Raw genomic sequence first — 27,035 nt, forward strand, 5'->3', positions numbered from 1 at the left:
TTATTACACCTCGCTAGTGACTGTCGGGCAATGTTTTGGTCGAGACATAATTTTGATTGTTAGCATTTTTCAGGCCATTGAATGTTAAACCAACAAATTTAACGGATTAGTTTCATCAACGAGTTTCAATTCACAGGTTATACAATAACTGAAAAAGAAAGAACAGTCAGGGCTTTGAGCCAAACAATTTAAAGACTCGCTAGATTACACACTTGTCTTGGGTAAGTGTGATCTTTTTTCCACGTTGCTTTTTACCTTTCTATTGCTTACACTTGTGACTTGTTAATATTAGTGCCAAGCCCGAAGGTGTGATTTTTTCCTTTGTTTTTCACAGCAAGAAATAAGATGTTTACAGGTAACGTGCATGGTATTCAATGATCATCTCGCCGGAAAGATGACAAAGGGTCTCAACAGTGTTTGTTTTGTTCGAGTTAACCATTTATTGCTTTATCACTCGATTCGAAAAAACTGCGATCGAACTAACTTTTGATCTGAGCGAATCGACTTCTTTTTCGGGCGAAACGACTGAGATCGGGGGCAACGGTTCCGGGCGAAACGCATTTCGGGCGAAACGACCGGTTACGCATATATTTTTGACGCGTTGCATATCGATGGGCAGCTTCATCTAAAACTTTTTTCATCATAGAGCTGTTAATTCGGCTTCTTTCGAGAGAACGCAGTCGATTATTTTCGAAGTGTCAATTATATAAATTCTCCTGAGAAAAAGATCTGAGAATTTGGTTCTTCATCCAAACCGCGTTGAAAATTATTTCTGTCTCACTTCATTTATATGCTTGGCATTGTATTGATATTGTGTTGTAATGGAGTTCACATTTTATTCATGCTAGCTCCTTTGACTTTTATTTACAGGATGGTTCGAAAACCGTCGCGCAAGATGGTTAAGTGTTTTCCGCTTATACGACAATCGCACTCTTGGGCAGAAAATCATTCCAAAGCGTTTTATAAGGTGTTTTGTTGCGGCATTTTCCGACTTATATTTTCAATAGTGTCTGACTTTAGTATCCGCCGACGAAACACAATGCATCCAGTGCAGTAGAAACCGTGCTAAAAGGAGTGGTACCCACAATTGTCGATGGGAACTTATGGCTTTGTTTATGAACTTGCTTGCAGAAAAATAAAAACAAATTTTATTCTAAATACTATGTTATGTATGTTTCTTAGTTTTGTTAATTGTCCTGATTAAATGTTATACATTGCTCGCACTGGGGGAAAGAGGACCCCTCATAGTGTATTTGAACGATGGGCGTAAGACTCGCAGCGCTTCGAGACGTTAATCCCGGGCCAAACGCATGTTCTCATCGACAGCTCAGTGTCTAGCATAGAGAGCCACTAGAAAAAGGGATGGAATATATCTTTTGCCAAGTTTAAGCGATGTATAAGCGAACATTGCCGATTAAACTTCTAAGCTGACGCTCTTACTTTATGAGAACAACCAGCGTCCCTACTGGGTACCTTAACTGAGCTAACTAATTGCACCGAAAACATTTTACCAGCGCACCTCCCCTGGGTGGAATTTGTCTCTACTTTAGTCTTTCCGATCATTTTAAATTTCCCGCTCGTATGCTAATGCGAAATTTTAAAAGCTCCCTTGCGTATTATGAAGCTCTTGCTGCCATTGTTAACGGTTACCATATAAGGTCAAAGTTTAAATCTTGGTAATCACCAGATGGGCCGCGTTTCTTGATATGTGTATCTATGACAGATACTGAAGGAATTCTTACCTTTTGTGGAAATCATGGCACCTTAGCTGACGGACTGTGATATTAGTTCGGGCGAATAAACTTGTGTCAGCGCTGAGCCGGTATCTAATAACTGGGCTCTGGGCTCAGGGTTGTATTGTAGACTGCGAGTAGTCTCTCTTTTGCTCGAAAATCCGCGAGTAAGAACGCAAATGAACAGAGGTGAGCAGCAAAGCCGCGAGGCCCCAGCGCCAGCCACGAGTAAAGCGGTGAACGCTCGCCAAACTTCAAGCTAAAGCGAGACTGGTCGCAGTCTAGTTGTATTATATGTCATCCCTTTTCACTTGTCTTTAGTTCTGGAAAGAAAAACTTCAACAGTCACAGAAAGACTATGCAGATATTATGGTACAGTCAGATCTTTTGCGATTGGCACTGGACATTGTTGGGCAGAGTGCTTTCGGATACCAGTTCAAGTCCGTACGTGGCGGGGACACAGAGATCACAAATGCTTTCAATCATATGTCGACTGGTGTGGACCTTGGCAGGTTTTCTTTGTTGACTTTGCCATTTTTTAAGTACCTACCTTTGAAAGAAAATCGACTAAAGAGCAATGCAACTAAAATTACCAATGAAGTTGTCATGAAGGTAAGTTAGCTTGAGATGTAATTGTTTCACGAACATTTGCTTGATAAAACTGACTCTTACAGGCCCAAATTAGTTTTCTCGTTCAGTGTTGGTCGACTATTCGCTCAACATCTACTAGGATAACTTTACTGCTTCCAACACTTCTACCACCATGTTGCAAAAGCCCAGTTTTTCACGTGTTTAGCAACACTTTAAAATTTAGTGAAATTTAGTGATTTTGCGTGGATTACGGAACACAATTCACTTAATTTTCGTGATCTCGCCAGACTCCATTGTGACAAATTTCTTCAAAAGGTTTGGGACTATAGAGCTTTTGTGTGATAGATCAGCCATGTAGCTACAGCTGTAGCTTACATCGCTCAGAATGCCATTGTCTTTCGCGACATGTACTTACAGTTCTCAGATTATTAACGCGCGGCATAATAATTTGCATGTCTAGAATTAGTCAGCTGTGACAGGTCAACAGATTCAGCTTTGGGAATACTCGAATCTCTTCGCAGATTTCAGCTGCTGTCAATCAAACGGTTGAATGCGTAAAGTAAATAACAAAGGGGGTAACAAATCATACAATGTTCTATTCACTTGTTGTTCGTTTGTTAGTTTCGTGAAAAGATGGCACGTTAACCAACCGAAACACGCTGGACAGATATCTTTCCCAAGGATTTTCATCGTGCGTAGTGTGCATCACTGAGGAAAATTCTGAAGATCACTCGCGCTGACAAAACTTTATTCTCTTTGCGACGAGCTTTGTGTTATAACAACTAACTGATATTCCAATTCAGGTAATCAAAGAAAGGCACCGTATGAAGGAAACGGGAAGACAACCCGCCCACCGTGATCTTTTAGACATTGCTATGGATATGGTTGACGACCAAACTGGCATCCGAATGTATGATGACCAGTTGCGCGCGCTGGTGTTTACCTTTTTGTTTGCTGGGCACGAAACTACTGGCGTAAGCATGTCTTGGACTTTATACGAGTTAGCGAAATACCCCAAAATCCAGGAGAAAATCAGAAAGGAGGCAAATGAAGTCCTGGGAGATGGTATGTATCCCTTGCTGGTCGATGCGTGGTTTAAGGCCGCTCAAACCTCGTTCTCAGGGCAATGAAGAAATGACAATATTTGTAATACCTCAAGTCCTAAGGACAGAAACATCGCTATCAGAATAGCCCTTGATTCTATGGGGTAACCTGTAAGCCACACGTGTACGCATTACGGACCTCTTTTTTGGCTCCAGATACATGCTTTTATCGAAAAGAATATCCTGACCACCCACTACAACTCGCAAGTTAAAAAGTCCAATCATAAGACATGAAGCATCCACCTCAAAGGACGCCATGATATCCTACGTCATGATCACACGTCACTCACACATTATTCTACTCAGTAACTCCTAAGAGGGTTCGTGGATTTTCAAGGAGGTCACTCCAAAAAACGTATTTTTTGGTCAACGTTGATAAAAACCTGGCACCAAGTTTAGCCACTCGCCGAAGTTTCAGCCTCTGAAGTGCAGGTTTTCCTTATAAAATTTGTCTCCAAAGACCCCTGAAATTCGGCATTGTTGCCGCCGTTTTGAACAGTGCTCAGCAGCCAGGCCGCGTTTTCGTGACATCATTTCGTCCTATAGGTTATGGCTGCTCTTGAGCCGTATTATTTCAAGCCAAACGTGCTCCACAGTGAAGATGATGAAGTGGATAATCGGTTGAAAAAATACACTTTCCTGACTTTGTGAAGGTTGCCACGTCAGTTGCAGGTTTTTCAGCTTCCCACCAATTTCGAGTTGGACGGAATGACGTCACATAAACGCGACCTGGCTGCCAAGTACAGTTTCAATGTGGCGGGCTCTAAAGTCGAGTTTTGGGCTTCGTTCGAGACGAAGTTTTTCAGGATCGCTGGCAGTTCAGATCGGCTGAAACTCCGGTGAGTGGAAAAACTCAATGTGTACTTGCTATAGGTAGCGACAAAAAAAGTAAGCTTTTTAGGGTGACCTTCTCCTTTACCTGGATGAAAACGTTTCTTTTCAATTGACACGACAGGAACCGATATAACCTGGGCCAAACTTGACGAGCTGCAATACCTGAGTAACGTCATCAAGGAATCCATGAGACTACATCCTGCTGTGACCCAGGTTGGCAGAGAATCAGCCCAGGATGACACTCTGGGTGGTTACCACATCCCTGCCAATACTCATTTTCTGATTGGAATTCACGTTATTCATCGCTCTGAAAAGTATTGGCAAGATCCAGAAACTTTCAAACCTGAGAGATTTGAGAATTTGAGTAAGTAATTACTGTTTCCTTTCATTTGAACCCTGCAAGCGGTCAGGAACAGTAGGAGAAGGGTGTCTAAGCAACTATTAAGCTACTAAGCCTTTGGCTGGAGGGGGAGGAGTGGTGGACAGTTTGTGTATAGTCCCATCATGTCAACTTTTTGATCACGTTAATTGACGCGATATTTGTCTTTACTAATCAAAAACTAGATTCGTTTTGCTTTCAGTTTATGAAGAGTCTCTTTCAAACCGTCTTGCATCCTTATTTTTGTTTCAAATTGTGTTGAAATCAAAGATGGCGGATCCAACATGCCAGCTAGCGCTCTGTAAAATGTAAGAGGTGATCATGGGAATTTTGCCGTCAATATCATAACATGATTGAAACACAATTTCCAGTGAAACAGTTAACGCTTTTTGGATGCACGATTTAAAGACTAAATGAATGGCTTTCGGTTGTGATATCACATCCACTAAGATTTATAGTAACATCTCGTTTTATCGATTTTTCGTCATCTTGGATTAACGTGATAGCCATGGTTTAACTTGTGTCGCATTATCTCGGAAAATCACCACTGTTGATATCATAGGATTTTCGTGGGCAGTTGATCAGCAGATAAATTAGATCTTTTATTTCCTAGTAAGTTTGACTTTCCGGATCAAACAAGGTGTTTTGTATTTCTTTGTATGACTTGTCGTTATGCTGAAGTTGCCATTCTCTTTCACTCTTTAGCCAAAGAACAGGAGTCCTTGGTGCGATATATTCTGATGCCATTCTCATTTGGCCCTCGAATGTGCATTGGAAATAAGCTAGCAATGGCTGAGATGCGACTTGTTTTGGCCTCTCTTCTTCAGAGGTTCATCTTTTCGCCTGTTCCTGGTTTTCCGGAAGTCAAGCCAAAAATGTCACTCACAGCCAAGCCATTCCCTTCGCTGCAACTGCGAATCAGAGCTGTTGAAAACGATGCATGATAAGAAAACGCTGAAATAAGTACTACAACAAGAGCTTCATAATTCGTCTACTCTGTAGCTCACTGTTACGCTAACTTTTTGCGGAATAGTGATTTCTTGTGTTTCTCGGGATCTCATTTCTGCGCTTTGTAGAAACTGTTTTATTACAAGGATTATTGCTTGAGGATTTTCAGCAAGTCGCATGCAAGTGAAATTACAGCAGTGTAATATCGTTTAATTTTATAATTATGCAATAGCATGTTTTAAATGCTTTAAAAAAAGCAACTGACTTAACCACTCTAATTGAGAAACATGCACGTTATCCAGGATGTACTAATTAGTCTCTTAAAATGGCTATAGCATCTTACTCTGATGCAGACTAATGGTATTAAAGTAGTGATATCAACTGATATCAACCAGTACACCACATAGTGAATGGACGACAAATTTCTGCGTACCCTTATCTTTTTTCCCGTACCCATATTCGCGATTAGCCAATTAGAAGCCGTGTCGACTGTCTTGATAACCTGGGACATTAAGTCACTGATATGATATTGTTATGATATCATAGTCACTTGGCCGAATTTGGGTACGGTAAATACAGCTGTACCTAATCGTACCCTTTTGGTAAGCTTCGGCGGCATATCAGACTCGTTTGGTCTCACCATGGGTATTTTGGCTCGACTGCTCTTCGCCAAAAAAACCAACCATCTCTCTGCCAAACTCGCCTGATATGGCACCGAAGCGTACCAGAAAGGTACGATTAGGTATAAAAATCAGAGTTATAACTTTTCCAGTCGGTTTCCTTTTTTCGTTTGCTCTCCATTACATGAAACTCTAGAGTGGATTTTAGCCCATCGCAGGGTTACCCGAGCATTTAATCTAGGGGTATTCATTTATAGACCTGGGTGGTAAGAACCACATTTTGATGTCATCTGTGATCTATTTTACTGAACAGACACACGGCAACATAGAATTGATTTTATGTAAGAGGTGGACCATTTGACTTTTGAACGGGGCAGGGGGACCGGTAGAAGTCTTCCAAAAAAAACCAACAGCGCAGGAGACTCAGGTGATGGGTGATTTTGAAAAAAGTATCCTGCAAGCATTACCAGGGCCCCTTTGGATACCAACCACGATACTGAATGGACCACCTTGGCTAAATAAAGTTTTACTTTACTTTACTTAACTGAGCATACTTGTACCAAAAAATTCATTCACTGCACACGACCACTGCTGAAAATAAATAAATTAAAAAAAAAAAAGCAATTACCTACGTTCACCGAGCCGAAATAAAGCATGTTTCACGGAGTAAAAAAATCATGCATGCGCAAGTGCAGAGAAAAACAATCCTAGTGCACGAGTAAGAAGCAATCAAAATACGAGAATGATTCGACATATTATATAAAACGTAATGGACCATGCAGTGCCAGGGAGCGGTCGACAGTGAATGACAACTTATGCGAATGAGGCCAATATATTTAATTCCCCAAACGCCCCAGGCTCTTTTCTATAAGAATCTTTTCATAAGAACATCGAGGCTGTACCTGGGGAAATTTCAAGAATATGTAAAGAAAATATACACAAGGCTGAGAAATACAGTAAAATGAAAACACAATGAACTAAAACCATGAAAAGCCCAAAAACAGTCTGTTTGACACAGAAATGAAAGCCTTGGATAGTGTCGATAATGCTCCCCAAGAAGTCCTTAGCAGTCTATGACCCAAACAAGTCACCAAAAGAAACTATCGGCTTAGTGCCTCACCGTCAGCTACGATCTTGAGGGTCGTATAACGACGAATTCATTCAACACTCCCGTGCGGCCTGGTCAATTGGAAAATTTGCCCCCCTTGACGTCTAGGCACATAAAGCTCTAATTACAATCAATAAAATTCCTAGGGAAAACTATTCTGTATATTATATTACATGATTTGCCTCGGTAAAAACCACACTTTAATAATGAGACCTTGTGTTCGATTCCTAAGGTAAAATGGTCTTGCATGACCGTCAGGATCGATATTTACGAACCTTACACAGTGACGACGGCGACACCGAGAACGTCGCCAATCAGTTTTGCTTCATAGTCTTGCATTTATGTAGATCTCTGCAGTGTCTCTCGGTTATAAAAAAAATAATTGGAAATTGTTGATGTAGGCGTTCAATTTCAAGTACTAAATACGAGAAGCAATGTATTAAAAACTAAGTCGTTTGCCGAGGACGGCTAAGAAATGTACAGAGGTGCCAAATGCACGTGCAGAGCGATTGTTCTGTAAGGTCCCTGTCGTACTCACACGAGCGAACACGAGATCATCACGAGCACAACACGGGTACCCAGGTTACTCGCGACCTTCTAATCCACGTGCCGACACTTGAGCCTTCTTTGATTAGATTTTTCCTTTTCACCATGCACAGAAATAAGTAATAGGTGTTGTGCAACTTGTCTCGGACAAGTCCGAATATTTAAGTCCCGTTATTTCATTTCGTTTTACTGAAGCGGTTTTAAAGGAAAATGATTTTCATCCAACAAAAATAGTGTGCATTGGTGTCTGATCGCCGTGTTAAGCTGAAAATTAGATTTCATGCACAAAAAAGTTGTTTGGAAGTGATCATGCAGATCGACTCTGCCCTTGAGCGACCTTCTTAACTGTCCGATTATGTAATCACAACATCATACCACGCAGCCACGCTAGTGTTTCAGTGCTTGTTATGCAAAATATCGCTGGTACCGTCACGTTGTCACGCAAAACGAAGAATAATAATAAGCTCAGATGGAATAAAAAGCCTATTCGTCTGGAGGAATAATTAGACTTAATAAGCATTTTCTTAACAGGGATCAAATGTTGTCGAATACTTAACTGTAGCCCGTAGTCACCTTCGTTTTCTGTGAGCGACGATAGTCGTCAACTTGGCTCGAGAGTGTTAGTGTAGTCACTCTTTCTATATTTTGTATGACCTTAAACGAAATTTGATCCAGCCCTTCTCCGCAAACTTTACGTTATCTCTAGGTGACATGACAAATACGAAAATTAATTAGATAAAGTGACTTCCGAAAATTTTAGCGCTAATTGACTGCACTTTAAGGATTGTAATTCAGTTTTACAAATTTCCCAAGTCCTTTTAGAATGAACAAAATTAGAACACTGCCAAAGAAGTGAAAACCCTTTTATAAACGGGGATTTTGATTTAGTTCGCTTTCAATAGTCATTCGACGCGATAGTGACTGTTATTTCAGTTTCTTCTGACATTGAGAGCTAAATTAAAGGTAAATTATTTTCTCGATTTTTCATGCAATGAGAGCGTGAATTAATTTAATTTATTTCTATGAAATGTAATAATTGTGAATGATTTATTTCACGCGTTCGCTTTGAGAATCAGGAGGTAATAGTTCCAGGTTGTTCTTCTGCTCCATCGCTTACAATTTCTCACAATTTTTCACCAATTTGCATCAGGAAAAATCAATTGGGCTATCATAATGTGAATGTACTTTCTGTTTGTAGCATCCTGTGTAAAAAAAACTCAGCTCAGTTTTATTGATGTCTAGGGTTTTTTCCTTCTCCATCAAATGTTTGCTCAGCATCCAACTTTACAGTTGTCAACATTGTGATTTAGTATCAACTTTACTCATCGAACTTTGTACTTGAACTTGAACGTCCAACTTAAGCTATGACATTAGACTGTTGCTTTGCAGCAATCAACTGGCATCGGACTTACAGCAGGTTCATGACGACAAAACAAAACGTTGGACTTTGCCAAAACAAGTGAAACGCCATGTTATTCGTTATAACTGTTCGATGTTGAGTTCTCTGCGTGCGTTGAAATGTTTGAGCTCTCAATCAAGACATCAGAAAACAACCAGTGACTCAAAAGAAGTCAAAAATTAAAAGAGCAGGAGTCTAAAAAGTCCCAAACATTTTAAAATAATTGTTTGGTAAAAAAAAAAAAAAAAAAAACTCTAAATTTTAAATATGGAAAACATACCTGTCAAAATATGGCTGATATGGAAACATCAAGTGTCGAATATAATGGCATGTCATAGCAAATTGTTTCCAGATACATTTCAGGTTAAGTCGCGAATTTTGACAACTTTAACTTAAAAACTGGAAAAATTGGAAACGGTTGAAGTCACTCAAGAAGCTAGAGTTGCTCTCGGCTGCGCCACGAGCAGCTCTTACGCTTCTTTCGTGCTCTCACTTCCCGCGTGCATCCATAACTCGATATACGCACGCTAAACATGAACCAATTGTGTTTTTTGACGAAGGTGGAGTACCATAAATTACCTGTTTGAATAACAAGCCATATTTTTCTTTTCTTCAGCACAAGGAGAATAAGTTCATGATGGCACCCAACATTATTCATCGTAAAAGTGCAATGGTGACCGAACCAGATGGGAAATCCACGACGGAAGCAAACGAACAAGTCTCCATCACTGAGAAGGAGTTAAAGGAACACAACGGCACTAACGGCTCACCATCATGGATCGCAATCAAGGACAAAGTTTACAATGTGTCCAACTTTGGCAAGGAACATCCTGGAGGGAACATTATTTTCACTCACGCGGGGCAAGATGCCACCGATGTGTTCAGCGCCTTCCACCCTGCTGCAGTCTACAACTGGTTGCCGCGGTTCTACGTTGGCGAGCTAGCAGAAGATTCGAACTCCTCTTCGACAGATACTGAAATGGACTATAGGAAAGATATTAGATTATGAGGTCGGAGCTTATGAAGGCCCATGCATTTGAATCTTCAAAGCTGTACTATTCGTTTAAGGTGGCATCCAACGTTGTCATACTCGGCTTGGCAATCGCGGCAGTTGTGTTCCTGAATGGCATGCCTGGTGCGATCATAGGCGGTGTTTTGTTAGCTCTTTTCTGGCAGCAGTGTGGTTGGCTCGCTCACGATTTCCTTCACCACCAAGTATTTAAAAACCGTATGTACAACAACTTGGCTGGGCTCATCATCGGCAACGTATGTCAGGGGTTCTCTACTTCTTGGTGGAAGATGAAGCATAACCATCACCATGCCTCACCGAACGTGGTACACACCCAAGCTGGTGGGGATCCAGATATCTTAACAATGCCGTCGCTGTTGTGGTCAGAGAAGATCATCGAAGGCGACTCTGAAGACCTCAAGGACCATCCCAGGTTCATGGTTCGGCACCAGAAATTCTTTTACTTGCCACTAATGGCTGCTGCGCGGATGTCATGGTTACTACAATCGCTGCTGTTTCAGTTCGAGCCGCTGCACAAGTACCTGGGTGGATTGGCGATGAAGATCTCAGAGATTACCACCTTGGTAATTCATTATCTGGCAGTGATATACATCACGTCGCTGCTAGAAACTAATTCTTCTCGCGCCGTCTTTCTACTTGTATGTCAGTCACTTGGTGGCCTATTCATTGCAGTAGTGTTCACTGTCGGTCATAACGCAATGGAAGTCTTTACGAGTGAGGAGATGAAGGGCACCGACTTCGTCCGCCTCCAGGTTCGCTCTACGCGTGATATCACACCCACAGTCTTTAACATGTGGTTCAGCGATGGTCTTGCATACCAGGTGGAGCATCATGTATGGCCCACACTGCCGCGCCACAGTTTACCACTGGCATCCAAGATTCTCAAGCGATTTTGTGCCAAGTACAATATTCCTTACGCTGTCGAAGGACTAATCAAAGGGAACCTAGCAGTTTGCAAAGCTCTGTCGGATGTAGGAAAAGAGTTTTAGAATAAACAGTGTGATAGAAATTTGAGTACTTCTTAGGTTTATTGCACCATTTTAAATAGATTAGAGAACGCAAAAAAAAAAAACCGTCAGGCAAAATTGAATAACTTAACAGCCTCCAGGATACAAACAACTGAGCGAAGAACACGTATTTTATTATTGAAGCATAGTGCGGTAATTATTTGGTGTCCTGTACAGTCCATGTTGTGTTGGTGTTAGAGAGGAGAAAGCTAACTCGAAAGTAATTTGGCGTGCTTGAAACAAGCCCAAGTATTTTCTCTCTGAGCATCAGCCCTAGAAGGAAATAATGCACCACACGAGGTAACCCGGCCCGACGGTGCTCTAATCCGCAGGTCGTTGGTTCGAACCCGAAGAGGACAGAAAATTTTTCTCTACCTCGAGAAGTTCCCCCATTTCCTTTTGAAGATTTTTAAACTACATGTAGTTCAATGAATTATAAGACAGCCAAAAAAATGTATTCTATGCCGATCGCCGAACCGTGAAACTGTCTGTTTTGGTTTTAAAGTAGCGATCATATTACCCCTTCACAAACAAACAATAAACAAGGATGGCGGATTGCGGTTAACAAAGTTGAAAAAATTGACCAATTTTTTTCAAGGTGTGCGGATTACCGTTTCCTCTCCATTACCTTCGGGCGGAATAATTTTTCAAAAAAAATCCATCTAACGATCTCTGCATCTGATCTGTAAAAAGACGGGACGAACTGAGCGCGAACGAGCTACTTTCAAAATAAAAGCACCAAACAAAGAAGAAATCTTAAGTAATGACGTCGACCTGGTCCTTAAATATTTATTCTTCAGAACTCTAAATTGCGCTTTGAGATATTCAGAATGATCAAAGTTGAGTCGAATTATTGCTATATGCTCAAATGAACACAGGAATCACCAGCCACCGGATATTTAGAATATCACTGCAAATCAAAATTCGGACACTAAGCTGTTATTTTAATTGCCCCCAGTTGCTTTGCGCGTTTTGGTTTTCATTTCCTCTTTGTCTACGCAAAAGATGAGACCGCCTTACTAAACAATTAACGAGCATAGCTTTCCACCCAAACGCAATATTAACATCCGCCTACTCTTGGGGCGCGTTACGCAATCTTTCCTGAGGAGAACAATAAGAACATTAGGCTATGTACCTGGCTCATAACCTTGACTTTGTTCCTAATACGAAACCTATTTAGTCTACTCCCTTTCAAGACATTTGAACGAAGAGGTGTCAATTCCACAAAGGGCCTTAATTCAAATGTTTGATCACGTCGTTTAATGAAGGCGTACTGTTGCAAAATGTAAGACGTGAACCTATAACCTATGCCATAGTAATCAACGACATGTGATTTCCGCATTGCAGTAAATTGATATCCTGCTCCAAATCAAACAGAGATTCATGTCTCTGTTCCAGACTTTGTGAAGCATAACGCCTCAGTCTCTCCAGGGCAATTACCTTAATTTTGTTCCCAATAACAAACCCATTATTAAGCCCACATGAGGAGTGTTTCCTTTCAAGACATTTGAAGAGAGAAAAGTAAATTCCACAAAGAGCCTTAATTCAAACATGACACCAGCAAAGGTAAGCTTATATATAAAAGGTATGGAGGAAATTTTAATCTTGGCTCAGTATACTAACAAACCCACCAAAAAGTTACAAAGTAGCTGTGGCGAATTAGTAGTTGTTACATTCAGTGAATGACAGAACATAGTAAAAGATATAGAGCTCCAGAGGGAAGAACTGTATATCGAGAGAGGCTTAATGCGGGGCTTAGTAGATCACGAGATCGGATTTTTATGAAAATAAACTTGCGGGTAGAACTCATTATTATATGAAAAGTTTTATATGAAAGGTTTAGCGGCGGAGCATGTTAAGTTTTGAAGACATGGTAAAAGGAAGTGGGAAATAGACTTCCTTCCAGCAAGGAGCTCAGGAAACATGCTCGCAAGCCAGATTAGCCAAGCGCGGTTTCTTGGTTATGTGTTTGTTTACGTTGCCGCAAATTACTCCCAGTGAATGATGATGCTCCCTTCTTCTCTCTGTTTACGTGCTTCTCAGATTGATCAATATTTCCTATCACATTAAAGCTCTAGGGTAGCCTCGGGCAAATGATTGTGAAATTTTTCTAGTCTAGTCTTTTTAGTCCATCTTGCAGACACTTGTGCTAGCCTGCGTTCGAGAGAATCAACCAACTCCCATGTCATTCACTTGTTGAAATGGGACGCAGTAAGGCAGTCGAGACACTCCTCCTAAAAGGAACGTTTTTGCTTGGACGGGTCAATTTTCCAATTTCCTGTCCAGACATATCACCCCCCACCCCCCACCCCAATTGCAATATTCTAAGAGGATGCTATTGTTCACAAAGAGTGTTTCAACATTGAAAGGGGGGAGAGAGGGAGAAACATCGACGAATACAGGTTTGTTTGTTTGTGTTTTGACATTTTGTTGACTGAAATCGTTTGTTGTACTGGAATGTCTCAACACTTTTGTCCCTGATTGTAGCTCAGGGTGTTATCTCATGGTCGATTACCTAAATTGCGATTTGGTCTCACATTTCCGCTCTAGACTCAATTCTACACAACGAATATGTCACAGTCAAATTGATAAAGGAGCTAACGATTTTACAATCATTAATGAAATAGCTAAACGAATGATGTCGCGGATTGCATAGTTCGTCATCGGCTCCGCTTCTTTTTATCAGAGTGTTGGAGCGTGGTTCCTTCTGGATCTCCTAAATTTTTCATCAGCCAGGGAACGTTTTAATCGCTTATGCTAATGAGACAAATAAAGAATCTGCTACATTGCCTTTTAAGGCATTCCGAATGATCAAAGTTAAGTTGAATTATTGCTATAGGCCTGAGTTGAGAGAACGCAAATGAACTCCGAACCATAAGCCACCGGATATTCAGAATTTCAATGCAAATCAAAACACTAAGTTGTTATTTTAACTGCCCACAGTTACTTTGGGCGTTTTTTTGTTTTCGTTTCCACTTTGCTTGCGCAAAAAATCAAAAGGTGAGGCCTCCCTCCTAAACCCCGGATGAACGAGCATAGCTTTCCTTGCAGACGTAGTTCTCTCCTTGGGCTCGTTGCCCATCTCACCCGAATCATTACCTGGATTTTGTTCCCAATACGAAACCCATTTAATCTACAAGGGAAGTGTTTCCTTTCGAGGCATATGAACGGAAAGAAGTCAATTCCACAAAGAGCCTTAATTCAAACAAGAAAGGGTAAGGCTGTATATAAAAGGAACGGGGGGGGGGATATTTTTAATCTTAGCGTGGTATACTGAGACCCTGGCCTGTTAGGGGTAAATTCCGACAAGCGACATGGCCTTGAAACGGCGACATGAGAGCTATGAATTGGCGACGAAAGACAGACTACTCCAGCGAAATAGAGAAAGCGACACCAGTGGCACGGTAGACCGACAACGAATTTCGGAACTGAGAACGCAGTGATCGTTTTAAACGTCTGAGTCGAAGTGAAGACGCATTTCCAGAGTTTTAAATGTGTTTTCCTCTCTTACGCGCTATGTCGACGGGTCGTGAAACACAGGCTTCCTTCATCACGAGCCAGAGCTAACTGGAAGCTCAAAATTTCGCCAGGTCCGGTTGCTATTGGGTGATGTCATTTATCTGTTAGGTTGCTGTCATCGCAAGACTTTTGCGGTTCTATTGTGGTTAGCGATAATTGCTTTCAGTGAGAGTAATTGTGTACAAAAGTAACCTGGTTATTTTCAGATATGATCTGGTCACATAATTGATATTTTATAATAAATTTTCATAACGCGGGAATATTGCGCGGTCATATATATATATATATATATATATATATATATATATATATATATATATATATATAAAAAGTTAAGATGCTTCGAGCCAACAGGGATGCCACGCGCCAGAAGGATCCAAAAGGATTCGTAGTCCAAACCTCGAGTAATGAAATTTGTAGGCAATTGTGGAAAACGAGGACGGACAACTTCGAGCGAAAAAAAAATATATATATATACAGTAAAAAATCTAAGAAATCTAAAAAAAGGTTTAAAAATTTAATAAAAATATTTTTATTAAATTTTTAAACCTTTTTTTAGATTTCTTAGATTTTTTACTGTATATATATTTTTTTTTCGCTCGAAGTTGTCCGTCCTCGTTTTCCACAATTGCCTATATATATATATATATATATATATATATATATATATATATATATATACAGTTATATATATATATATATATATATATATATATATATATATATATATAAAGACTTCGACTTCGAATGAACCCGTCATCGGTCGTTGAAAACGGACACAAAACGAGATGCGCCTCTGAGTTAGAAGATATGGTGTCTCTCTGACGCATTTGTGCGAAATTGAGCCAGTTTCCAATCGAATTTGCCTTGAGGAGTTAAAGAAGGCGCGTGGGTTTTCTTTTCACGGGAAGGGAAACAAAGGAGCTGCCCTGACTATACATTTGGATTGGTTTTCGCTTTAACCATAAAACAGTTGTTGAAAACCAAACGAAACCGCCAGCCACGATTGATTTATACATGAATTCATTCACCCAAGAACGACGGAGAGAACCAGAAAGTGTTTTCAGCTTGCGCTGCCCGTGACCAACCTCCCAGAGCATCGAATCAAGACAACAGCTTCAAAACTCAACAAGTCAAACGCACCAAGTTAAGTCTTCCGATTAATATTTTATTTATATCATGACTTACACCCATTGTCATGCTTTTAGATTGTATGGGGACTAGATAGCTACTAAAATGTTAAATCACTATTTTCATTTGTGGGTTAGACCCTAGACTGAAGACCATGGTACACCAACTGTTTTCTGAAAGACGAATCCAGATATATAGTAAAATCACCATGTAGCCGCATATTATAAATCGGCTCTGTTTTTCCCACGCAAACGTCCTCGCAGTATTTCTACGTTACCGAGTGCTACAGGATATTTTACAAAAACCACAAAATTTTTCAGTAATGCGTGACACTATAGGAAACAAAAACAACAACAAAATCGTCATTTTTCCCTCGCTCGTTCATATCATACGAACATGTGACATATCCTTTTCTGGTTCATCCAAACTGAAGTCCATGCAATACAGTTGCTGAGCGCTTCGGGATATGTAACAAAATCGTCATAGTTATTTTTCCGTCGTGCATGACACTATAGGAACATGTTACATATCCTTTTCTGGTTCACCCAGGCTGAAGTCCATGCAATACAGTTGCTGAGCGCTTTGGGATATGTAACAAAATTGCCATCGTTACTTTTCCGTTGTGCGTGAAATTATAGGAACGTGTTACATATCCTTTCTGGCTCACCCAGGCTGAAGTCCATGCAATACAGTTGCTGAGCGCTTCGGGATATGTAACAAAATCGTCATAGTTATTTTTCCGTCGTGCGTGACATTATAGGAACATGTTACATATCCTTTTCTGGTTCACCCAGGCTGAAGTCCATGCAATACAGTTGCTGAGTGCTTCGGGATATGTAACAAAATCGTCATAGTTATTTTTCCGTCGTACGTGACATTATAGGAACATGTTACACATCCTTTCTGGTTCACCCAGGCTGAAGTCCATGCAATACAGTTGCTGAGTACTTCGGGATATGTAACAAAATCGTTATAGTTATTTTTTCCGTCGTGCGTGACATTATAGGAACATGTTACATATCCTTTCTGGTTCATCCAGGCTGAAGTCCATGCAATACAGTTGCTGAGCGCTTCGGGATATGTAACAAAATTGCCATCGTTATTTTTCCGTTGTGCGTGAAATTATAGGAACGTGTTACATATCCTTTCTGGTTCACCCAGGCTGAAGTCCATGCAATACAGTTGCTGAGTACTTCGGGATATGTAACAAAATCGCCATAGTTATTTTTCCGTTGTGCGTGACATTATAGGAACATGTTACATATCCTTTCTGGTTCACCCAGGCTGAAGTCCATGCAATACCGTTGCTGAGTGCTTCGGGATATGTAACAAAATCGTCATAGTTATTTTTTCCGTCGTGCGTGACATTATAGGAACATGTTGCATATCCTTTCTGGTTCATTCAGGCTGAAGTCCATGCAATACAGTTGCTGAGCGCTTCGGGATATGTAACAAAATCGTCATAGTGATTTTACCCTCGTGCGTGACATTATAAGAACATGTTACATATCCTTTTCTGGTTCATCCAGGCTGAAGTCCATGCAATACAGTTGCCGAGTGCTTCGGGGTATGTAACAAAATCGTGATAGTGATTTTTCCGTCGTGCTGTTTCCAGAATCGCTCGGCATTTCTCGTAAAGAATTACATCATGTACTCGAGATTTCTATCGCTCTTGAGAGCTTTGACATAATTTTTGAGATAATTTCCTGACTGCCCATAACATTAACTGATTTTCAAAGTGTCGGTGCACATGATCTTCGAATTCGAATATTAGAAAATTCAGATTATTTTTGGAATCGCTAAGCAACAAACATGTATACAGAGAATACCCTAAACAGGTTTCAATCAGGCTTTCCGCGGAAAATCTGAGAACATTTCTGACTCTCGGGCATTTCTGGGCTGCTGGGCATAGTCACTTCGCTTACTGAATAACAGTGATAACTGAGATTAGCGAAAACGTTTCATCTATACGTGCTCCGTAGCTTTACAAGAGTAAGAAATGTATCAAAAAGTCTAAGTTTTAACCTGGCGTTTGCGCCCCAACCTAGAAAACACTTTGTTTCAACGTTATTTTTTCTTTTAATCCAAATTCTTCACGTCAGTCGCGCGATTTCCCGAATCGCCGACTATTAAAATGTTTTGTATCTCTCTGACACGATGGAATTGTCTTACAGTAAATATAATTTCACACTTTACGATTATGACACATTCGTGCAAAACTTGACGCGTTTTCTGGCACATAAACGATCACCGACAGGGATATGATTACACTGGAATGTTGTAAGCCACTGGATATCCCGTGGAGATGTAGGACTAAAAGTTCTACATCTCCACGGGATCCCAGGTCTGTTTTTTGGTTGCTAAGAACGTCTGGCTCGTTATGATATATGCTAAAACGTCCACGTCGAATAAATCGAGTCCGTCATTGCCGAGTATTTTTTCTCACTCTCAGCTGAGTGAGCAGGGCCCTACAACGCCTAAAAACACGCTTAAGGAAAAAAGGAAAGAGATCCTCGACCGTCTGCTTCATATTTTTAGTAGTGGGTCACCAGTTAAAGATTATGAAGCTGCATTATCAGCAAATGGCATTATGGAAGGAAAAGAGAGACAGGGGAAAGCTGCCAAGGTCTTCTCGTCTTCAGCAGAAGATAAGGGTTACGCCAAATTCAAAGGAAGATTATAGATAGGAGAGATTATCTGATTGAGGCCGTTGAGATTTTGAGTTAAAGAACGGTTGTTAAACATAAACTTGGTAAAAATAGTCATAGGTTCGATTGTACTTTAGGTCCAAATGCTGACTGGAAAATGGCTGAAAATAGCAATTCCAAACGTCTAAATTTCAAAATTTCCCGGGGGGGAGCATGCCCCCACATCCCCTAGGAGGTTAGCGTGCTCCCAATATGCCCCCAGCATGCCCGCAGCCCCTTAGACAATTTTGAAAAATTGAAGTAGCTAAGAAGTCTTTTCCTTCATTCTGAGTCGAAATATGATGCTTTAAAAGTAACCATAAAGCAATCATTAAACCCACTGACCGGAGAAATGCTGGCTCTGCAAAAGAATTCCTAGTGCTGAAAAGTGTTCGAAGCAAGTGCAAAGCATACAAGGAGTAAATTATATCCAAAGAGATACTTAATTATATATGTACTTGACTAAAACAGCAAGGAAACTTCAATGCGTGAGAAATAATAGTTTCAGCTTGAGAGCGCAAGATTGAATTCGTTTGCGTGAGCCTCATGCTCAATGCGTGAGACTTGAGAGCACTGCGTCGGTTCTTTTTAATAAACAGAGGTATTATGATGTGTTATACGTGTAGCTTCGTTTTAATCAAACAAGGTCAAATTTCCCGACACAACTCCTCTGAGACGAAATTCCGACAGGCGACATAGGAATCTTGCGAAATGCCGACATGGCTGGTGGCGAATTTCAGACAGGGGACATGGGTACCCCCCCCCCCTCTCCCCCTAACAAGGACTCTATACTAATAAAACCCACCAAAATGTTACAAAAGTAACTGTGGCGAGTTAGTAGTTACTGCATTCAGCGAGAAATAGGGTTAGTAAAAGATAAAGAGCTCCAGAGGGAAGACCTGTTTATCGAGAGGGGCTTAATGCGGTGCTTAATACGTCATGAGATGTTGAATTTACATAAAACTGAACTTGCGGTAAAACTTATTCTTATTTGAAACGTTTCATATGAAAGAGCGAAAATAAATTTTGAGATAACGGTAAAAGGAAGTCGGAAATACACTGGATGAAAGGGAATCAGGAAACACGCACGCAAGCCAGATTAGCCGAGCGCGGTTATATGTTTGTTTATACGTTGCTGCGAATTAGTCTCACTGAATGGTGATTCGAGATGATGCTCCCTTATTCTGCCTATTTACGTGTTTCTCAGATTGATCAATGTTTCCAGTCAGATTAAAGCTTTAGAAAAGGTATCACGAAAAGAATCGCATGGGTAGCCTCAGGCAGGTGCTTGTGACATCTTTGTACTCCCTGTTACTGACACAGAAAAGAGCTTCGGCTAGCCTAAGCCCAAGCTCCCCACATCAGGCCCTACTTGAAATCGGGACACAGTAAGGCTCTACGCTGGCTAACCAAGCGCGTTATCTGATCGTCTTTTACTTGTGATTTGCTCTCACATCTAGGTCCTAGAGTAATTCTACACAACGAATACGTCGCAATCCAATTGGTAAAAGAGCCAACGATGTTCCAATCATTTAGAAGCTTTAATGAAATAGCTAAACGAATAGTGCCGAAGATTGCATAGTTTGTCATAGGCTCCAATTCCAGTATAGGATCAGGGTGTTGAAGGTCTTAGAGCGTGGTTCGCTCTTGCAAGACGGGGAAATTAGGGCAAATGATGAATGAGGTCGGATAATAATTCAAGCCGGAAGTCGGCGTTACAGCCGGCTTCCCTTCGTAGCGTCTGTAGAATGTGTGGAGTCTAAAGTCGACTTAAGTGTAGTAAGAAAATACGTTCTGATATGTCCTCTTTCCTATCAAGAAGTATTGATGTGATGTGACATGATTTCTTTTCAGACATAACTGCGATTGAGTATAAATTGCAATCCCCTGTCCTACGTCAAACATGCAGCCATTGTAAATATTTTTAGCCACAAAAAAGCTTAGTATACAGTACATGTTAAGTATATAGCACTGCGGATTTTTTCCAATGGGTTCAAAAAAAAATATGTTTGTTAATTATTTGATGCCTGAGTGATATTCTCTGTTTCAAAGCACTCGAAGTGTTATATGCCCGAAGGAACAATAATGCAAACCAAGTCGTGCAAGCCAAATCAAACTTCGACAAAAACATACTGTTTCTTTTACGGTTGTGTCGAAACCAGAATTCATAAGACCTATTACAAGTAACAGAACCAGAGCACTAGATAGGGAAGTTGATTTTGGGTCACACATAGCCAGCCCGATAAATTGGACGGATACCCATGGTTTTTGTTCTGTTATCATGATTTAAGCTACCTTTTCTGTCAGTTTACCCAACTAGAGCAGAAACAGTAACCATTTAAAAGGGCAAATAGCAACATAATTTGATTCATTCTGAGCTTGTTCAATAAAGACATAATTTCTTAATTCTTTCAGACAGATTTGTCGAAGTAAAGAACATGGAACTTGTTAGCAACGAAGACAACTCAGCTTGCCTCAAAATACAAGGCCATGCCAGCAAAACCCTAACGGCATTGAACACACAGAGACTTTCAGGAATATTTTGTGATGTTAAATTGATAGCGGATGACAAGGAGTTTTCAGCCCATAGGGGTATTCTGGCAGCTAACAGCAGCTTCTTTCTAGCCATGTTTACCGCAGAAATGGTGGAAAAGGACAAGACAAGAGTTACTCTGAGAAGTGTTAGCAAAGCAGCAATGGAAAGCATATTGGAATTCATGTACACAGGCCGGATACAAATTGACTTGGCAAATGTGTTTGAACTGTTACAGGCGTCCAATTTTCTTTTCGTAGACGAGATTAAGAAAGCATGTTGTCAATTTCTAGAGAGCACAGTCGACATGGAAAACTGTTTTACGATTCGTACGATTGCTGATGCCTTTTCTTGCGATGGTCTGACTGAAACAGTGACCCAATATATCAACCGACAGTTTACCGAACTTGCCAAAACAGAAACCTTTTTGAAGTTGGCAAAAGAAGATATTGTCAAATTTCTGTCCAGTGACGATATACAGATCGAAAACGAAGAGCAACTTCTTGATATCATAAAAGAATGGATAAATTATGATCCGGAAGTAAGAAAAGACTATTTTACTGAATTGTTGAAATTAATTCGGCTGCCGTTAATTTCTCTGCCAACCAATGAAGGCAATTTAGATCGAGAGGAACTGAACCAACGTACGGTTTTTCCAAGAGTTAAAGAAGAGCCCTCTACTGGACAAGTTGGCAAAATAATTGCAAGAAAGTCATGCCGAAGTGTTGAAGTGATTGTGGTGGCAGGTGGATGTGATAATTCAGCCATCCTCGACAGTGTCTGTTGTTTCATTCCTCCTATGGAGAAATGGATGGATCTGTCACGCATGAAGATCCCTCGATGGAGGTATCGTAAAATCTCGTAGTCTTTGTGTCCCACATTTACTATCAGACTTACAAAGCCGTGAATACCAAAAATATGCCGGGTGGATTTGTTATTATGTTATAACCAATCACAAAGCGAGATCTTCAGACAACGTAAACCACAGAAATGGATGAAACGATAGATCAGGAAACAAATTTAATTGGGTCTCCTCCATCTTAGTTGTACAGGAATTGACATAATTGTTTTCCCATCCTGGTTAAACACTAGCGAAGGGAGTGTGAGAGATTTTTAACTATTTTCATCAGTACGACCGCCAGCTCAACCATCCAAATCGGGGTCACGCTGACTTCCAGACTACAGATACTCTACTTCCTCTCTTTTCTTCTCGGTGGCAGACAAGAAGTAACTTCTGCTCGCAACCCCTCCATAGGTTTCTGTTACCCCTCAAAACCGCCACAAATCCGAAATCCCTCAAACCATGAAAGGAATGTGGCTCTCGATACGACGGATACTAAAGAATAGCCATTATTTAGACTTTCGCATTTACGCTAACTCTCCCGAATTATCCGGGAGTCTCCCGAAAACGAAAACCAGATGGAAACCCATCCATTTTCTGTCTTTTTGTGCTCTAAAGATCTCGCTTACAATTTGGTTATAACACATGCAATACACACCCCAGACATATTTTAGGTGTGCTCGGTTTTATAAGTTTGACAGTAAATAAAATCCAATTTTCGTTAGATCGACTATGGCACGTTTTTGGAACAAAAGAAAGTGTTCAGATAAGAAAAAAGTTGAACTCTCGCAGGATTGGTTTGGGACTCTAACATGGTCGCCGGTTCGTTCTTTTGGCACATCAACATGGCTGCCGTGACGTCAAATGAAAACACTCCATATCACGTAAAATTAGTGGTTGTTTTAAAATAAAAGTAGCCTAGTAAAATTTATAAAGTTACTGCTAGATTTTTCGACCTTATTACCGATTACAAATGACATTCAGCTACTGTAACAAAACCAAAAACTGCTCCCAAGACTGCTGTTTCCTGACAAAAATGTAGCATGACTGAATTGAACTTAGCTGAGCTTGCCTGTTTCAGGGTAAATCACAGGCTTTAACTTTCAGCACGGATTTGATCGACAAAGCAGGAAATTGGATCATACTGATCAAAATGTCAACAGCGTGTCCTGTTAACAAAATCAAAAGCTATTCTAGTTTAGCCTAAAACTATTTTCAGCTAGCCGTTGCTTTTAGTGCGGAGGAGTTATCACAAACTGTACGGCAATTGCTCAGACATTAGTTTGCTATGATTTCCTTGGCAAAATGATGACGCGACTTTTGTATGGCGGCGGCGAGGTACGTTCAGCCATGTTCAAGAACAAAAGGGCTAACTTTATTTTTTTAAAAAATGATAAAAACTAACTGAAAGCTATTTACAGATGTGGCATGAGTAAGTGCAGGTACATCCATCGAAAATCCCGGGAAATCTCATTTGAGTTGTCGTAATTCTATAGTTTGGTGGTTTTTATTTCTTTTGCTATCGATTTACACCATATTGCTAGTTGTGATGTTAGTTTATTACTTTCCTTCAGGCTTCAAATGGTGAGCGTGGAGAACAAGCTTTTTACCATCGGTGGTCTCAGAGACGTTTGTGTCAGAGATCCCTTAGTTCCTTTCGTGGAACGTTTTAGCGGCCAAAAGAACACATGGGATGCAATTGATCAGCAACCTGCAGTACAGGATGTGGAGCTAGATTCATTCTGTGCAGTATTCACTGGCCGCGGTAGCGTCCTTATGACGGGAGGGCTGGATCCAAGGACGAACAAATGTACATCCCACGTTTGTTCTGTTCAACTTAGAGATGTCCCTTCAAGTGTGGTACAGCTGACATCCTTGATTTGCCCCAGAGCCGGTCACTGTCAAGTGTTGGCAGGAGACTATGTGTATGCTATTGGCGGATTTCAAACTCCAAACACACATGTTATGTCGGACGTGATTCGCAGTGTGGAATGCTATGATATAGCTAAAGGTAAGTCTACAATGACCATATTTGTTTGTGGACGTGTACAAGTTGTAATTGAAAACGTGGGAAAAAAATCGATAGCTCAGTGGGCCCATAACTCGAATCAGCCAAGTAGCAGATTAGAATGATTTGACAGTTTTCGAGAAGTATTGGAACGCCAGATCGCATTGTTAGGTATTGTTAATAACAAAGCGCCTTTAACAGTGCAAGGTCTTCAACCCGAAGGCTTTCCAAAAGTTGTCCACAAATCGCCTCGAGAAAGATTTTCATCGAAAACTGATTTTTGGGTTTGTCATTTTTGCATGCGGTCAATTTGGTTGAAATTGTTAGCGCCGAGTTCATATTGGTTTTACCATTGGTTTTGGTATTATCGCATTTAGCGACCATATGTATTTAAAATGATATATTCCAACCTCTAACACTCGCGTGCTTCAACGTAATTGGTCCGATCAACAACATCGGCACGTTCTCGTGCTGCGATTGGTTAAAACATATTGGTGCTCTGGGTTAAAGTCTTTGCGCTGTAAAACTAAACTAAAACTTCTGAACTTTGAGTTGGTAAGTAACAAAGTTCTTTTTAACAACGAAGTCCTGTCATGTATATCTTATTGATCAAGCTTTCTCAGGACTGTATCGATAAAATATCTGTTTTATATACGTTGATTCGTCAAGAGTGCATGTCAAACACATACATTATTTAAAAAAAGTGTGGCTGATCAAAATGGTAACAAAAAGAAAAACCAACCTGTGCTGTGGAAGTCTGGAACTTAATGTATTCGTCTTCCCAAGCTAAAACTACATACGAATCTAACATAACTTGTCTTATGGAACTCGGGACTTGGGTTAACGTGTAGACGTCACTGTCCAATGTGGTACATTTATTACCTTTAGCATCCCGCCTGTCTACAAATTTCTTACTATGAACTCCAGTGTATGACTGTTGACACCACGATCATCTTCACATGTCATATCCTTTATTTTTAGATGTTTGGACTTTCGTTCAACCCATGAATGAAGGAAGACAATTTGCTGCTGCAGTGTCATTCCATGACGACATCTTCATCTTTGGTGGTTGTGACGGGCACAACGCACTCCGCTCTTGTGAAGTGTACCACACAAAACTCAATAGATGGCAGCACATTTCGCCGATGCATTGTTCCAGAATGAAACATTCCGCCGTACTGCACGCTGGCAAGGTTTTTGTGATTGGTGGTTTGACTGGCAACAGAGCAGGTCCTGTGTTAAAGTCAGTGGAATGTTACATTCCCCAGGAAAACCGCTGGACCGAAGTTCCCGACATGCAGAGTGGAAGATTTGATCATCAATGCTGCATTACTACTGTCAGCTACAATTTAATCGCCCCGGTCTTGTAAGACTTAAAATGAAAGTCTTGCTGTGTGGACTCCAAGTTAAAATTTGTTTCAAAGGACGATCTGAGAACTGAGTTTCAACTTCATTAAAGATAAATAAACCTTTTAGAAAACACCCTGTAAGATAGCATGCGCTGGAAGCCGTACTTGTTGAACTTGAGACGCAGAACTAGCACGAGCTTTTGCTGCAAAAATGACGCGGAGGAGAGAATTTACAGTTTGATGATACAAATAGACGAGTGGTATTGCTGTAATTCTTTTCTCCTAAAACAAACGGCCAGATTAAAAATAAAAAATAACTAACCGACCGATAAACAAACAAACGATTTAAATGAGCATCATGTCCCGTAAAAGCGCCCCGTTTCCAATAAACGCCCTTACAACAAGTGCTACCCCAATAAACGCCCCCTCCCAACCCCTTTCCTTAAACTGCCAAAAAATAACAAACATTCTCGGACGTTGAGTCCATACATGTACGCAGTGCGGACCTATTTTTCCTTTCGACTGGGTTCAACGCTTAATTAGCCCTTCAGATTTTTCTAAGTGTGGGCATTTTGAAGAAGGTATTACGAGACCTCATACAAGACACTGATCTAGATCATCCTCTCTTGACACTGTTCAAGTCAAGTGAAATTGTAACTCCTGACTTTTCCAATCAGCGATGTATCGCTTAACGCCACCTACTGTCAACCGGAGAGATTATTTATTTGCTATTTCGTGGAAAGTTCTCGGAAAAGCCTTGTCTGTATGCCACGAAACTTAAACGAAGTTTATGGGTAATAGAAAAATAGTGTAAATGAGATGCTCTGCGAGCTGAAAACTAACGTCAAAAAACAAAGTTACTGCGATCATACTTAAGCGATCATTGAATAATGGTCGCAGTGATCATATGTAAAGCAAACTTGACAGGATTCAAGAACCAAACTATCATCCTTTGTACGATCTGAACTTTGTTTGAGGTGCAACTGAAGCGTGCAGTGCGAGTAAGAAGCAGGAGTAAAGTTTCTTAAAATGTACTATAATATGATCTCATTTGACGGCCTCCAAAATGGTTGATTCCTTATTCTGAGAAACAAATCAGTAATTTCTCTTTTTCTTAAAAAATATTCGTTTCATTTCGTTTACCCGGAGGCTCCGCTGTGTACGTGTATTTGTTCTTATTAATTTTGATTTTGTTTTCAATGGTTGCATCTTTTCGGTGGTCGATTGTGCCATAATGAAAATTCAGTTCTTTCTCTGATGGTCACAAACACGAAGATAATGCATCCAGATTATTGCCTACACCAAATGTTACATGACTTCATGTACCATGACAAAGCCAAGAATATACAAAGCATAAGTCCAATTGCTTCAATCCTTAAAAAATTGCCGAGCTAAGGAAAAAGGTAGCAGCTGGCAAAAACTCAGCCTCTAGCGCGGCGAAGGTTTAGGCAGGTTTCCATATGATCACTACGAAAAAATTTCACCGACCTTTACGACTACCGCTTTCCAAATACAGTAAAAACCAGCAAGGAAGAACCTAGTCGGGTTTAAGAAACTGCATGCTGGCAGGAATTTGCCATTTCAATACCCAAAAATATATGAACCTGTTTAGCCAAGCAAGATCAAGCAGGTTCTTATATGTGGGTTAATGTTAAAATTACATTTGTAT

At 40.5% G+C, this 27,035-nt stretch overlaps 3 protein-coding genes across 4 annotated transcripts in view; all 3 read left to right on the plus strand.

Annotated features, from left to right (window-relative positions):
• The window catches only part of LOC145494752 (cytochrome P450 4A25-like), a 29,922-nt gene extending 19,948 nt beyond the window's left edge, over positions 1-9,974 (plus strand). The window contains exons 3-6 of one of the 2 annotated variants that reach the window (XM_081474322.1): positions 2,055-2,345; positions 3,128-3,389; positions 4,383-4,625; positions 9,878-9,974. In XM_081474322.1, the coding sequence (XP_081330448.1) occupies positions 2,055-2,345; positions 3,128-3,389; positions 4,383-4,625; positions 9,878-9,891 (810 nt within the window). In that variant the 3' untranslated portion in view covers positions 9,892-9,974. Of the gene's footprint in view, positions 1-2,054; positions 2,346-3,127; positions 3,390-4,382; positions 4,626-5,345; positions 8,769-9,877 lie in introns of those variants that run through there. The other variant, XM_081474321.1, reaches the window with a different exon arrangement.
• Positions 9,975-10,183: 209 nt separating this feature from the next.
• Positions 10,184-11,815, plus strand: LOC145494791 (uncharacterized). The gene has a single exon (XM_081474364.1). It carries the CDS (start codon positions 10,267-10,269, stop codon positions 11,278-11,280), a length of 1,014 nt encoding a protein of 337 aa, XP_081330490.1. The 5' UTR covers positions 10,184-10,266; the 3' UTR covers positions 11,281-11,815.
• Positions 11,816-21,073: 9,258 nt separating this feature from the next.
• LOC145495085 (kelch-like protein 28) lies at positions 21,074-26,474 on the plus strand. Its single transcript, XM_081474656.1, has 3 exons — positions 21,074-22,014; positions 23,584-24,020; positions 24,999-26,474. Exons 1-3 carry the CDS (start codon positions 21,074-21,076, stop codon positions 25,385-25,387), a joined length of 1,767 nt encoding a protein of 588 aa, XP_081330782.1. The 3' UTR covers positions 25,388-26,474.
• Positions 26,475-27,035: the final 561 nt, after the last annotated feature.

The sequence above is a fragment of the Orbicella franksi genome, chromosome 8 (assembly GCF_964199315.1).
Source record: "Orbicella franksi chromosome 8, jaOrbFran1.1, whole genome shotgun sequence".
NCBI lineage: Eukaryota > Metazoa > Cnidaria > Anthozoa > Scleractinia > Merulinidae > Orbicella > Orbicella franksi.